At 31.9% G+C, this 13,309-nt stretch overlaps 1 protein-coding gene across 3 annotated transcripts in view; it reads left to right on the top strand.

The window, feature by feature from the left end:
- ST8SIA4 (ST8 alpha-N-acetyl-neuraminide alpha-2,8-sialyltransferase 4) overlaps positions 1 to 13,309 on the top strand; it is a gene marked incomplete at its 5' end in the record, with an annotated part of 93,114 nt that overhangs the window by 39,408 nt on the left and 40,397 nt on the right. For 2 of the 3 annotated variants that reach the window (XM_084234168.1, XM_084234169.1), the window contains one exon: positions 3,508 to 3,801. The exons of the other annotated variant lie outside the window; for it this stretch is intronic. In XM_084234168.1, the coding sequence (XP_084090294.1) occupies positions 3,508 to 3,801 (294 nt within the window). The remainder of the gene's footprint in view (positions 1 to 3,507; positions 3,802 to 13,309) is intronic. 3 annotated transcript variants of the gene reach the window in all.

The raw sequence follows: 13,309 nt of genomic DNA on the forward strand, positions 1-13,309 counted from the left end.
TCATTTTAAAATTGGCCAACTTTCAATTTTATAAGATCAAGAATAACATGTGAAATAATGTGCTACTGCATAAATGCTTTATGACACACTCTGGCTACTTTTGAATGTTATAACTTCTCAGAAGTTTTTTTTTTTAAAGGATGAAAAACATATGATTGCAAATCTATTCATAATCTTGCTCAATCAGCAGTATTGCTGCTTGTAACACTATGAAGTTCATAAGTCTACTGAATTTCTGGAGTGCAGCACAGCTGGTTGGTTATTTTTGCTTCTTTAGTCTTGTCCTGATTTTGAGTCAGTAAGTTAATTATATTACTAAATATCTGACTCAAGCACAGATTAATTTACTGACCACATGTGGACATGATGTTAATCTTTCTTTCCAGAAAACGAAGCAGTTGGGCTACTAGTACTAGCATGAGTTATATATTGTAATGTGTCCTTTTGTCTATCCTCATTGCCTCTGTGTTCATCCCTCAGAAATCCATATTAGGCTATGCTTAGGTCTTAAAAACTTTACAATCAACCTCATATGGATTGATTATTTGATCTCCTGGTGCTTTTTTAGTTAGCATCACAGTCATTGAGCATTCTCTGATTGCATCAAATATGTGGCTTGTCTCTTAGATTGACCCTATTCTCCAGAAATAGTTTTATTCTGTTAGTCTACTTTTGCTTGCACAGTGGAAATTGCCTGATTTCTAAGATCAAACTTTATTGATGGGTATCTTGCTAGCTTTAAAAAAGACAGGTGACTAGACAATCATGTTTTAGAACATACTGAGTTAATCCTATTAGAGGTATTGGAAAGTTGAGGGTAGAGGAGCTGTTAATAAGTGATAACAAAAAGTAATGTAAAACATAAAATGCCTTTTCCCTGATAATGCAATTTACTAGAATGCTATTTTTCTGTTCTTTGAATGGGTTGGCTCTGGTTATTTTATAACTATAGAGAAAATGAAGTATATATATATATATATATATATATATATATATATATATTGTTTTTCTTTTTTTTAAAAGATTTATTTTATTTATTTATGCATACAAGTATTGGGGTATAGGCCAGAAGTGCAGGTTGTGAGGGGTGAGAGGATTCACTAGAGAAAGAATGGGGAGTAGAACAGGCAGATCTACTGAAATACACTGCGGAGGGGAGCAGCGAGCGAGACAGGAGAGATCTGTTATGCCATGTGGGTTAGCTCCTTGGCCAGAGATTGAACTCATGCCACAGTGGCTAGGGATAGCTTGATAACATTGAGACTTTAACCCCACGGCCACCAGGGAAGCCCTTATTTTTTGAGGACACATGAAGAGTGGACCTAGAGAGCAGGTAAATATTGTGTTCAAAATGAATTAGCAGCAACTATTTATGTAATATACATAGTACACTATTCTCAGTAGAAGCTAAATATGACAGTAAAAGACACAGTAATTAGCCAAATATTAAGTAGCTTCCTGGTGGGGATCAAACTCATGCTCCAGTGGCTGGCAATAGCTTGGTAGGGCTTAACCCCTGCGCCACTAGGGAGGCCCGATATTGCTTTTCTTTAGTTGAAATTATCTGAAAATAATTGCTGAGGAATTGTGAGCTCAAAGATATAGCTGAAGTCATCTCCCCTGACAGGGATATGTTAAATATATTGTTAGTTAGCATTATCTATTTTCTTAATCTGAGGAAGCAGTGTCTGTAAAAATGATTTTCAGAATTCATTTTCCCCACAGTATCCAAATTTATCTTAAAATCAGGTTGATTGGAATTTGAAGTATTTTTAAAGTATGTGTAGAGCTCATTTTAAGACTTTAGAAACTATAAATTCCTCAGTCTTCCATGAATTCCACAATAGGATGTCCATTTGGCCTTTGTTTCTGGTAGCTGTTCTTTCTCAACAAGATCCCATTCATAATATTCTCACTGTGGTGGGATGGATAAATCTAACTTTTTACAGAGGCAAGAATCATGGGTGGAGACAAATAAGTACTCTATAATATAATGTAGTGGACATAAAGATATATAACATGAAAAGATTATTTCTAAGTGAATGTTTTAATTTTTATTTATTTTTTCTATTTGTTTATCTCATTCTTAATAGCATAGATTTGGCTTAATTGTTTATGATGAAAGTTTTTTTGGGGTAGTTAAATGTTGTCAAAGATCTAGGAAGTAATATGATGTATTAATTAAGGGAGATAAGAAAGTATATGCATACTACTGTTTTTAATAGCAGAACACACACTTTGCTTTTTAATTAAATTTAACTTCCTTGAGGATTTTGTGTGGCAAGTACACAAAGAAGAGAAACTTGAGAAATTTTCATAATGCAATTGAACCTGCAAAATTATAGAAAAGGAAATAAATTTACCCTTTTAGAGAGGGGAGAAAAAGATATGACTGACATAAAGAAAGAAAAGGAAAAGAAAAAATTTTGTGTGTTCAGTGAAGGTGTTGTTTGAATAGATGCAAATATTTCTTTTTCCAGATTAGCAAGTTTATGATCGTTAAAACTACAATTTTTCACTTAACTAAAACTTACACCTTTCTAGCAAGTTAAAAATAGTAAAAAAAAAAAGATAAAAAGAATATTTTAAAGCCAAAAGATCTATGAGAAAAAAAAAATCAAAGAAGCAATCATAAGTTGGATGAAAACTAAATTCAAGGTGCTTTCCAAATTGTTCTTGTAATACAAGAATGAAATCAGTTTACAAGAATAAAATCAGCCCCAAGTGCTTTGCAAGGCTCTTGGAGTGTCAGTGAAGAAAAGAAGACAAAGTCTGTCCCTTCCCCAAAGGGCGTAGATGGCATTTAGCAGGAAAAAACTTGCATTTAGAGAATGTCATTGAAAAGAACAGAAAAATATTTGATCTTATGTAGGGGCTTTCCTGCATTACTTAACATTCCCAAAAGGCGTATTAAATGTGTTAACTGTATTTTCTTACCTTTCTTTCCCATTTAGGCCTATAGAAGGCAATTGCAAATATATTTGTGGAAAATGCTATAAGGAATCGTGCTTTTCTCTTGGCCTCGTAGTACAGAAAATCATCTTCATTTACTAATGCTTATAGAGTTTTTGAAATGAATTAAACTTGACAAGTGATGCAGATTGTGTATTAGTCTAATGTGCTTTATTTGCTCACAGAAGAGCATCTAGTTGAGATTCCCTACTTCAAGGCAATAGAGCCCTTATGAATTTGCCTTCATAAATTCACTTATTAGTAATTCATATCATGTGGTTTTATGAAGATAAAGCAGAGTATTCTTACACAACACTTTGAATTAATATCAATGAAAATATAAGTCCTATTCTTGGGGTGCATCCTTATCGAAGGCAATATTCCTGAGTGGGTGGTGATTATTGATAATATAATTTTACTAGACAGATAATCCTTTTTTCCCTACTTAGTAAAAAAAAAGCATATTCATTCCCCATTCTGCTTTTCATGCACAGCATTTAAGAATGAAATATTTGATTTTATTTTTCATTTGTCCTTTAATTTTTTCCTCTTCAGGTGTAATCTAGCCCCTGTGGTGGAGTTTGCTGCAGATGTGGGTACTAAATCAGACTTTATTACCATGAATCCATCAGTTGTACAAAGAGCATTTGGAGGCTTTCGGAATGAGAGTGACAGAGAAAAATTTGTGCATAGACTTTCCATGCTGAATGACAGTGTCCTTTGGATCCCTGCGTTCATGGTCAAAGGAGGAGAGAAGCACGTGGAGTGGGTTAATGCACTAATCCTTAAGAATAAACTGAAAGTGCGAACTGCCTATCCATCATTGAGACTTATTCATGCTGTCAGAGGGTAAGTGTCTGGAAAGGACCAGTCTGTCCTTCGCACATTGGAACACATAACAAAACATTTTCCCTAGACAGAAAGGAACCCATTTAGAGCTCCCAATAGATATATGTTTTCATTATTTTATCATGGTTACTCTATTCATCAAGTTGAAATTTTGCTCATGCACTATGTTATTTTAGCTTAATTAGCTTATTATTGTTCTTGAAAAAGCAAATTGTTGAACTTGACACTTATTTTTGTTGGCTCACAAAAACTACTGAGTTTTATATTTTTTCTGTGTTAAAGAATAATAAGAATTCATAGTAAAACTGATGAATTTGGGATAGAAATCTACCAACAGAAGTGCTAAATGGCTAGTGGGTGATATTGTGGAAGTATAAATGATAAATGTATTTAGGCGGTGATTAAGTCCCATCAGAAGTTAAGAGACTGACTAGTAATAGAGAAAGCTAGTTGAAATAATATGTCTTAATGTGTCTTCCCAGAAGTCACAAATGCCATATTTATGAATTAATTCAATATTTCCTTTACATTTACACAAACTTAGAAGAAAAGCTAAGGACTAGACTCTTGTTTAAAAGTGGCAAATGACCAAACTCAGTGATGCACACATATCAGTATGTAAAATAGATAATGTAAAGATAAATTATAATTATATTTATTAAATATCTACTGTTAGTTACTGTAAGTATAAAATTGAAGAAGAGTTTTATAAAAATACGTAAACTTCTATGGCAAAATAGTGTGTAGAATTTGTCCCTCAGGTTGTCAAGGATGTCTTAAAAGTGTATCTCACATAACTCTTCTTTAAAACAAGAATAACCTCATCAGGTAAAAGAGAGAGACAATCACAAAGACATGAAAACCAACTATACTTTTTGGTTAATTTACTCATTAGATGATAAAGATGTATGGAAAATTCAATAGAATTGGAAAGGTAGGACAAATTCAGAGGAATAACTAAATATAATGTCTAGAAGTTCTAAAAGAAAAAGTTACCAAGTCTTATGCTAAATGTAGTTTGCTTTATGTACTGTGATTAAGACTGGGCTATTGTGCTTTAGTTTTGTTTTATTATTGAGATATTCTCCTTCAATGATTTACCATTTCCTTTTTAAAGCCTTTAGACCATTTCTTGGATTATGTTATTCTGTGAGCAGTTAAATTGCATTCTCATAATTAAGTCATGGTTATTCAACATTCATACTCTTGCTGTTTAAGACGAAGTTTCAATAAAGTAAGATAAAATATATGCACTTAGAGAATAAGTATTTTTTTAATTGCAAAGATTCCTGGTAATTATAATTTGACTCTGAAAAAAAAAGATGCATTCTTAACAGAGCGTAAGTAATGTGTTAAGAATGCATCTTGTTTCTTGATATGTTAATGTATCATTTGATTCAGAAAAGAAGATATTACCATGTCCCATCTTAAAAAAAGTACTCAGGAACATAAATAAACATTTCAGTGATAGCTAATTAAGTTTCAAAAACAAATGTTTTGATGCACTCCTTAATTAAAGGAAACTCTTTTGAAAATTTAATACTACTCTGAATTAGAACTTTGTATCAACTATTTTTAGAGCAGTTTTAGGTTTACAGCAAAATGGAGAAGATACACAGATTTCCCATATACGACCTGCACTCACAGAATAGCCTCTTTCATTACCAACATCTTCCACAGTCATATATTTGTTACAATTGATGAAAACACATTGAAACATCATTATCATCCAAAATTCATAGTTCATACTATAGTTCCACTCATAGTTTGTATATTTTATGAGTTTTGACTGATGAATAATGGACTATATCCACTATTACTGATCATTTCCTGTCCTAAAAAACCTCTGTATCTAGCCTTTTCATCCCTCCTGGCCCACTAACCCATTGCAAGTACTGACACTTACACAATTCTCATAGCTATGCTTTCTCCAGAATGTCACATAGTTGAAGTCATAGTGCACAGTCTTTTACCATTGATTGCTTTAACTTAGTAATATGCGTTGGGTGTTCCTCCTTATCTTTTCATGGCTATAGATCCTATTTCATTTTAGCACTGAATAATATTCTATTGTCTGGACATTCCAGGTTTTTTTTTTAATCCATTTGCCTATTGCTTCTAAGTTTTGGCTTCTAAGTTATGCATAAAACTATTTAATATCTGTATGTAGTTTTCAGCTCATTTGAGTAAATAAGTACCTGAGGAACATGATTGCTGGATCTTCTGTTAAGGTTACACTAGTTTTATAAGAAATTGCCAAATTATCTTTCAAAGTGGCTGTATTGTTTTACACTCCCCCTAGTAATGAATAAGATTTCTTTTTGTTTCCATATCCTCCCTAGCATTTAGTGTTTTGTCATTCTGATTTTCACTACTTGAATAGATGTGTATTGGTATATCATTATTATTTTAATTTGTATTCCTGATAATGTATGATGTGGAACACCATTTAATGTGCTTGTTTGCCATCTATATGTCTTTTTTTAATGCGATGTCTATTAAAGGCTTTGACTTTTTTTTTCCAATCAGGCTATTTGTTTTCTCTTCATTGAACTCTAGGAGTTCTTTGTTTATTTTAGATAACTGTCCTTTTTCAGATATATCTTTTGCAGATATTTTCTTTCAGTCTGTGGCTTAAATCCTTATTCTCACGATTTTGTCTTTTGCAGAACAGAAATTTTCATTTTTTTAAAGATTTATTTTATTTCTTTATGCATGCAAGAGCTGGGATCCCAGTAGGCCAGAGGGAGTGGGGAAGTAAGAGGATTCACCAGAGACAGAGTGGGGAACAAAACAGGTGGATCTACTGACATATACTGCTGAGGGGAGCAGCTGGCAAGACAGGAGAGATTCCTCCCTGGGCCGAATCTAACTCTAGCTGCAGTGGTTGCCAATAGCTTCATGGTGCTGAGACTTAACGCCTTGCACCACCAGGGAGGCCCAGAGTTTTCATTTTTAATGATATCTTTATCATCAGCCATTAATTCTTTCATGGGTCATGTCTTTGGTGTTCTATCTAAAAAGTCATCATCAAATCCTTAGCTGTTTATATTGTCTTTTATGTTATTTTCTAAGATTTTATAGTTTTGTATTTTACATTTAGGTCTGTTCTCTATTTTGAGTTGGTTGTTGTGAAGAGTGTAAGTTCTCTGTCTAAGCTCATTTTTGCATATGTGAACATCAGTTGAGCTATGCAATTTGTTGAAAAAACTGTCTTTACTCCTTTGCATTTTTGTTCCTTTCTCAAATATTAGTTGAGTATGTTTATGTAGTTCTACCCCTGTGCTCTTTATCCATTCCATTAATATAGTTGTCTATTTTGCCAATAACAAGCTTAATTTCTGTAGCATGGATAAGGCTTGAAGTTGTGTACTGTTAGTTCTCAGATTTTGTTCTTACATCAGTATTCTGTTTACTGTTCTGGGTATTTTCGCTCTCCATATAAACTTTGGAATTAGTAATTTTGTCACCTAAATTCAGTTTTTTATTTCTCTATTTAATATCAACAGCAAAACATTAAAGAAGAGTGGTTAAAATAGAACATTTTAAACAAGGTTTAATCCAAGTAGAGTATACATGATTAACAGTAGTGCTTTGGGTGTTTTGGTTTTGGGTATGATGTGTGACAATCAGCTGAAGAGATGTGAACTTATATCTCTAAATTATATAGGTGCAGTATACTGACATTAAATTAATTAAACATAATACAATTAAATAAACAACAACCAAAAAAGATGAAAACAAATTTCTGAAATAAGTGGCCTTTGGTTTGTACTTGAAAATTTGTTTTAGATATCAGAGCTGCAAGCTATAATCATATTTATTATACTAGTTCCTGACTTGAATTTTTCCTTTGGGAAATTACCATTTTAATAGAATAAGTCCATCTCTAAAAAATAGCCTAGTGAAAATTTAATATGAATAAAATTTTGTCATTCTTTCAGAATAACTATTCAGGAATTATAAAAGTACTAACCAATTATTATTTTGTAAAAAATCCAAGTGACTTCATATGGGATTTTAACAGATATTTTAAACATAAAAAGTACAGAATTTTTTTAATAATTGGCTTATCAGTACTTACATTTTATGATTTTTCTTATCTACATTTCTTTTATAACCATTATAAATATAAATGTCTTCATTAATTCCTAAGTATTTTATTCCAAAAAGTGCAAGGCCAAACTTCTGACTACTGGTGGAGTTAATGGCATACGTCCTTTTGATTACTGTGGTTCAAGTATTTTGACAAAAAATGCCAGAAAGAAAATATCTTGCTACTTCCTGCTCATACATCAACATATACTACTTTAAATATCCAGTGACTGAGAACTAATCTGTGGCCCCAAAAAACAGCCACTCTCTCCTTTTAGATGCATTGGAAATTTATACATAGAATGTATGTGGAATCAATTTCATTTATGGAATTGAGGAAATTAATAGACTACTGTACCTAGTATATCATTTCAGCATAATTTTGTACCCTGCATAGTTACTAGAACCTTGCAAGAAAATAAGGAAGTGTGACACTGATCTAAGAACAGTATCATATGATATTAGTAGATGTTTTCAAGTATCTTTTTTACATCTCTTTTGACCTATTTCTGAAACTCTGATTAATAAAGTTCAGGAAAATTATTTAGATAGTTTCATATCCTCTGTTGATTACTGGAGTTTGTTGTTTCTCATGAAAGTACAGAGGGCCCAGTGCATACGTTTTAGTGCATAATTGCAATGTAAAAGGTTCTTCCAAGTATTGCAATTACAAATAGAAAGTTGAAGTGATATAGGAAAACAAAGGGTTCCTGAACACAAAGAGAATCATTTAAATAATTTTCTGTCTAACCATTGTGCCTTATTATTTAAACTATTTCCTTTCCAAAAATTTATGATGATTTATTAACTAAAAAAATGTATTTAATTGTAGGGTTTTTTTAAGCTCTAAAATTTTAACTTCTCAATCGTAAAATTCAGAGAGAGTCAGAGTATGTTTTTTTTTTATTTTTGAAGAATTTATTTATTTATTTATTTATTTTTAAATAATAAATTTTATTTTTATATTCCCCATACAATTGCAACCCCCCCATTTTGACCCCAATCCCTCCCCTCCCGCCCCCCAAAAAGTGTCTCTGGTTCATAGTTTTTTGTTGATTTTGATTTTCACTTTCTTATAGTTATTCATTTTCCTGGTCCCTTATTTAAGTTTTGTTTTTGAGTATGATCTTTCTTTCAAAGTCATATTAAAAGAATAAGGAGGAGGGGCCTCCCCGGTGGCGCAGCGGTTGAGCGCAGTGGTTGAGCGCTGGGTTGCAAAGCTGCCTGCAGCCTCTGCAGCGCCATTCGCTACCCGGGCGGGGCAAGGGTCCCACATGGCACGCAGACCTCTCCTGCCGCCCGCTGCTCCCCTTAGTAGTGAACTTCGTCAGTCTGCCTGTTCTGCTCTCCGCTCTGACTCTGGTGAATTCTCTCACCCTCCCACGCTTCTGACTGTACCCAGTGCTTGTATAAATAAATTAATTAATTTAAAAAAAAAAAAGAATAAGGAGGAAAAATAGCTAAATTTTTATTTTAGAGCAATCTTTAAAATAATGAGAGGCTAATCTAATGTGGAAAAATAAAAGTTGTAACTACAGGTTTAAGAGAATATATGAATGTATAGAGTCAGTTTGGGATTGTAAACTTTTTATAATTTTTTTTAAAATCCCAGTGGTTTACAATTTTTATTAATATTTTTAAACTTTTCTTGTGAAGATTGGGATAATTTTCACATGACTTTAACAGTAAAGAAGAGATTTTAAAATGATTTGTTGAAGTTTCATATATGTGGCTACAAGATACAAAAATCATAGTTTGTTTTAGTATTAATAAAAATATCAGTGTCCAACCTAAAATTTCTTGAAAAATAGTTTAATACAATGGCAAAATTTAATACACACTTTAAATTATCTATAATTAATATAAAACTATTCTTATGAAATATTTAGTATTTGCCCAAAAATTTTAAGTTCATAATTAATTTGTTTTATCATAACCAAGTGATTTTTTTTGAGTGAGAAGGTTATAGTTATTTTCTTATATTTTAACATTGTAAAAAAAAAAACTACAAAAAATAGAATCTCAGTTCCACTTTCAAGGTGTCATAGATAATTTTTAAAGAATTTTCTCAAGAAATAGGCAGATACACAAATAAGTATATTTTAAATTTCCATTTATATGCATAAATTGCCATTTCTAGATTGGAATCCTATGTACTCTTCTGCACTTTTGTTAGACATTGGCATTTTAGGAAATTTATCATCTTTATTACCTTTCCTTTTGTTATAAGACCCTTATCTCTATTCAGATAGTAATATTTAAGAAATTCATTGATTTAAACCAGTCTATTTAATTATTATATTAATTTATATGACCCATTAGTTTTATTATTTTAATTCTATTATAACAAAGATAATGAATTTGTCCTATTTTGTCAACATATTCTAAGAAATAATTTGTTTTAATATCAATATGCGTAAGATAGGAACTATATTTTCATTAAATTGATATGCTGACACTCATTTTTAGTTACTGAAATGTTTTTAAAGGGAAATAAAAGTGAAGTTCATATAGAGTTGTAAATTTTATATAAGTTCTACTTGTGACTTTTGTCCTTTATCTTTCTGTGGAGAACACATATGCTGTTGTTATACTTGATAAATTTTCCAAATGTTTTTTAGTGGAAAATAATTTGGCTACAAAATAAATGAGCAATTATAAGTTAAACTAAATTCACAACTATTCTAAATTTGTTTGGAATTAAAAATTTTCACTTGAGATGCTTGATATACTCCTCATGGCTTATAGCAGTGTTTCTAAATCGCAGTTCACATATATTTTGAGAGAATATTCTTATTTCCTTTAAGATCAGTCTTATTTCCTTTAGATCAATGTTTTGCAGTGATCCAAACTGAAAACATGGTCATTAAAAACTTTTAAGTATTTAGGAGTCTGAGCTCCAAGGGACGTAAAAACAATCACTCCTATTCTGACCATGAACAAAAATTGAGTCTTAGATTTGTATTCTTTAAAATATGAGTATTGGTATAAACAAATGTTTCAATTACTATAGAATCTGAGTTTAAATTAACCCACCCTCATGCAATTATTTCTTATGGTTAGTAAAAGATAGACATATGTACTCAAAACACACACAATATGTATATATCTATATAACTGAATAGATCTAGAAACTATATGTAGATTGGTTTGTTATGAGGCTGTGGGATGTTGAATTTACTCTTTTTTGGATTTCTGCAATTTTAAACTAGAAAAAGCATAGCACTGTAAAAACAAATTATGGAAAATTATTTATGGATTAATATTTATATATTGTATATATGAAAAATAAAAATAGCATGTAAGTATAAAATAATAACACATTGATACTAATGTATATGTATAACATGAATATCATTGTTTACTATATCATGAATACTTATGCACAGTAATCATATACATAAGATTACATGTATATAATTATTGTTTATTGTATAAAACATATAACATATAGTACACTAATAGAATATATGTGTACAAAATACAAATTAATCCTTGCAAATTGCTTTGCTATGTCTTTTGTTTTTTTTTGTTTTTTTTTTTTTATAGAGGCATGTTTATTTATTTATTTATCTGTTTGTTTGTTTGTTTTTGTTTATACATGCACTGGGTACAGTCAGAAGCGCGGGAGGGTGAGAGAATTCACCAGAGCCAGAGCGGGGAGCAGAGCAGGCAGAAGGACCGAAGTACACTGCTGAGGGGAGCAGCGGGCGGCAGGAGAGGTCTGCGTGCCATGCGGGACCCTCCTCCGGTGGCCGGGGAGCAGCCGGGGATCGAACCGGCGCCGCAGAGGCCGCGGGCAGGTTCGCAACCCAGCGCTCAACTGCTGCGCCACCGGGGAGGCCCTTTGCTATGTCTTTTGAATGTCAAATACAATACTAGTAATACATTGACTTTCCTTATAAAAGAAAAACAGCCAATCATTTGGGATTTTTCACATGTTTATTTGGGCATGTTTAATATATAGTAATTATAAGTTTGTTTAAATTAATAAATTTTCAGGAAAAATTAATGTTAAAAATATATAGCAAAAGTCTCTCACTTCATGTTTATGCTAGTGCCTACTTGAATTTATTCCGGGTAATAGCATATTGTATTTGGGAGGATAAATATTGCTTTACACTATTTATATAAGTGACTTTATAAGTTATTCCTTTTATTCAGAATATAAGGTCATATTCTTGTTATTCTGCATATTTCTTGAGCAGTATACTCATTTCTTCATTTCTACCATTAAATAGCATATGTTGACCAATGTAGTATCCTTAATACACTTTCTTAAGTTTCCCAGGGTTTTGCTACATCATCGATGTTTTATTTTGGCATGCATCCCATAAACTAGCTGAGTACCTAATTCACAATGCAATGAATGGTCAAGGTCAGAATTCTCAGTTTGTCCATTTAAATGTATAAAGGAATAAAAAGCTTTACAGGAATCATATCTGTGACACCCTAGCTTATATTTCACTGGTTAAGTATAGTACACTCTGCTATTGAAAGAAAAGAAGCACACAGGTTATATTTTCTCATATCTTCCAGCATTAACCTTTTTCTCCACTTTTAAGACTAACACCAAGCATACTTGGATCTGAGAAGGTGTGTTCCTATGCCTTTGAGTAACATAAAGTATTGCAAACCAGTGTTAACAGCAGTAAAAGAAAATACCATTCTCAGACTGTTTGCTACCCTCACCTTTCGGATATGAAAATTTATAAATTTTAAAATAGTGTAAAGATGAAAGGACTATGTAAAATTAAGGGGATACTCTGGAGGCTAAATTTATGGAAATGTCATACGATTGCAGAGGAATTTGAATCAGACTAAACTCTAAATAGAATCCTCAGTAAAAGTATAGCCTTAAAAATAGACCATAATAGATTTCTGAAAATTTGGGTTCATTGCTGTTATTCAAATGAATTGTTTTTGAGTCTTGACTCAACTCAAAGTCACATAAGGAAAAGCAATTAAAAAAAAAAAAAAACAACTTTAAAAATGGACACATTTCAAATGCTTTCTGAACTGGCTTGCTTGTTTTAAATTTAGTCTTATGCCAAAAACATTTCCACATGGTTTCTATTTCGGCTAATGAGGAACACAACTGTAATACTGCTTTGTAAAACATGTGTCCTTGTTTAATGCTTTTCAGTAGCTGGGCAATACCTAATCAGTATTTTCAAGCTCATAATATTGCCATGATGGGATATTTCTTTCCTTTCTATAGACCCTGATTCCTACCCTTTTATATTATAGTGTTTCCTGAAATTTTATTCAATTCCCTTTAGTCACAATATTATTTGCTAGCAGCTCCTCTAATTCCTGTTTCATTGCAGAATGTGAAAACATAAATGATTTATATCTGAGAAGACATTCATAGGTGTGTGGCTCATACAGGAACCTGTGGGAAACAGAAAAT

Source organism: Talpa europaea (assembly GCF_964194135.1).
Source record: "Talpa europaea genome assembly, chromosome: 5".
Classification (NCBI taxonomy): domain Eukaryota; kingdom Metazoa; phylum Chordata; class Mammalia; order Eulipotyphla; family Talpidae; genus Talpa; species Talpa europaea.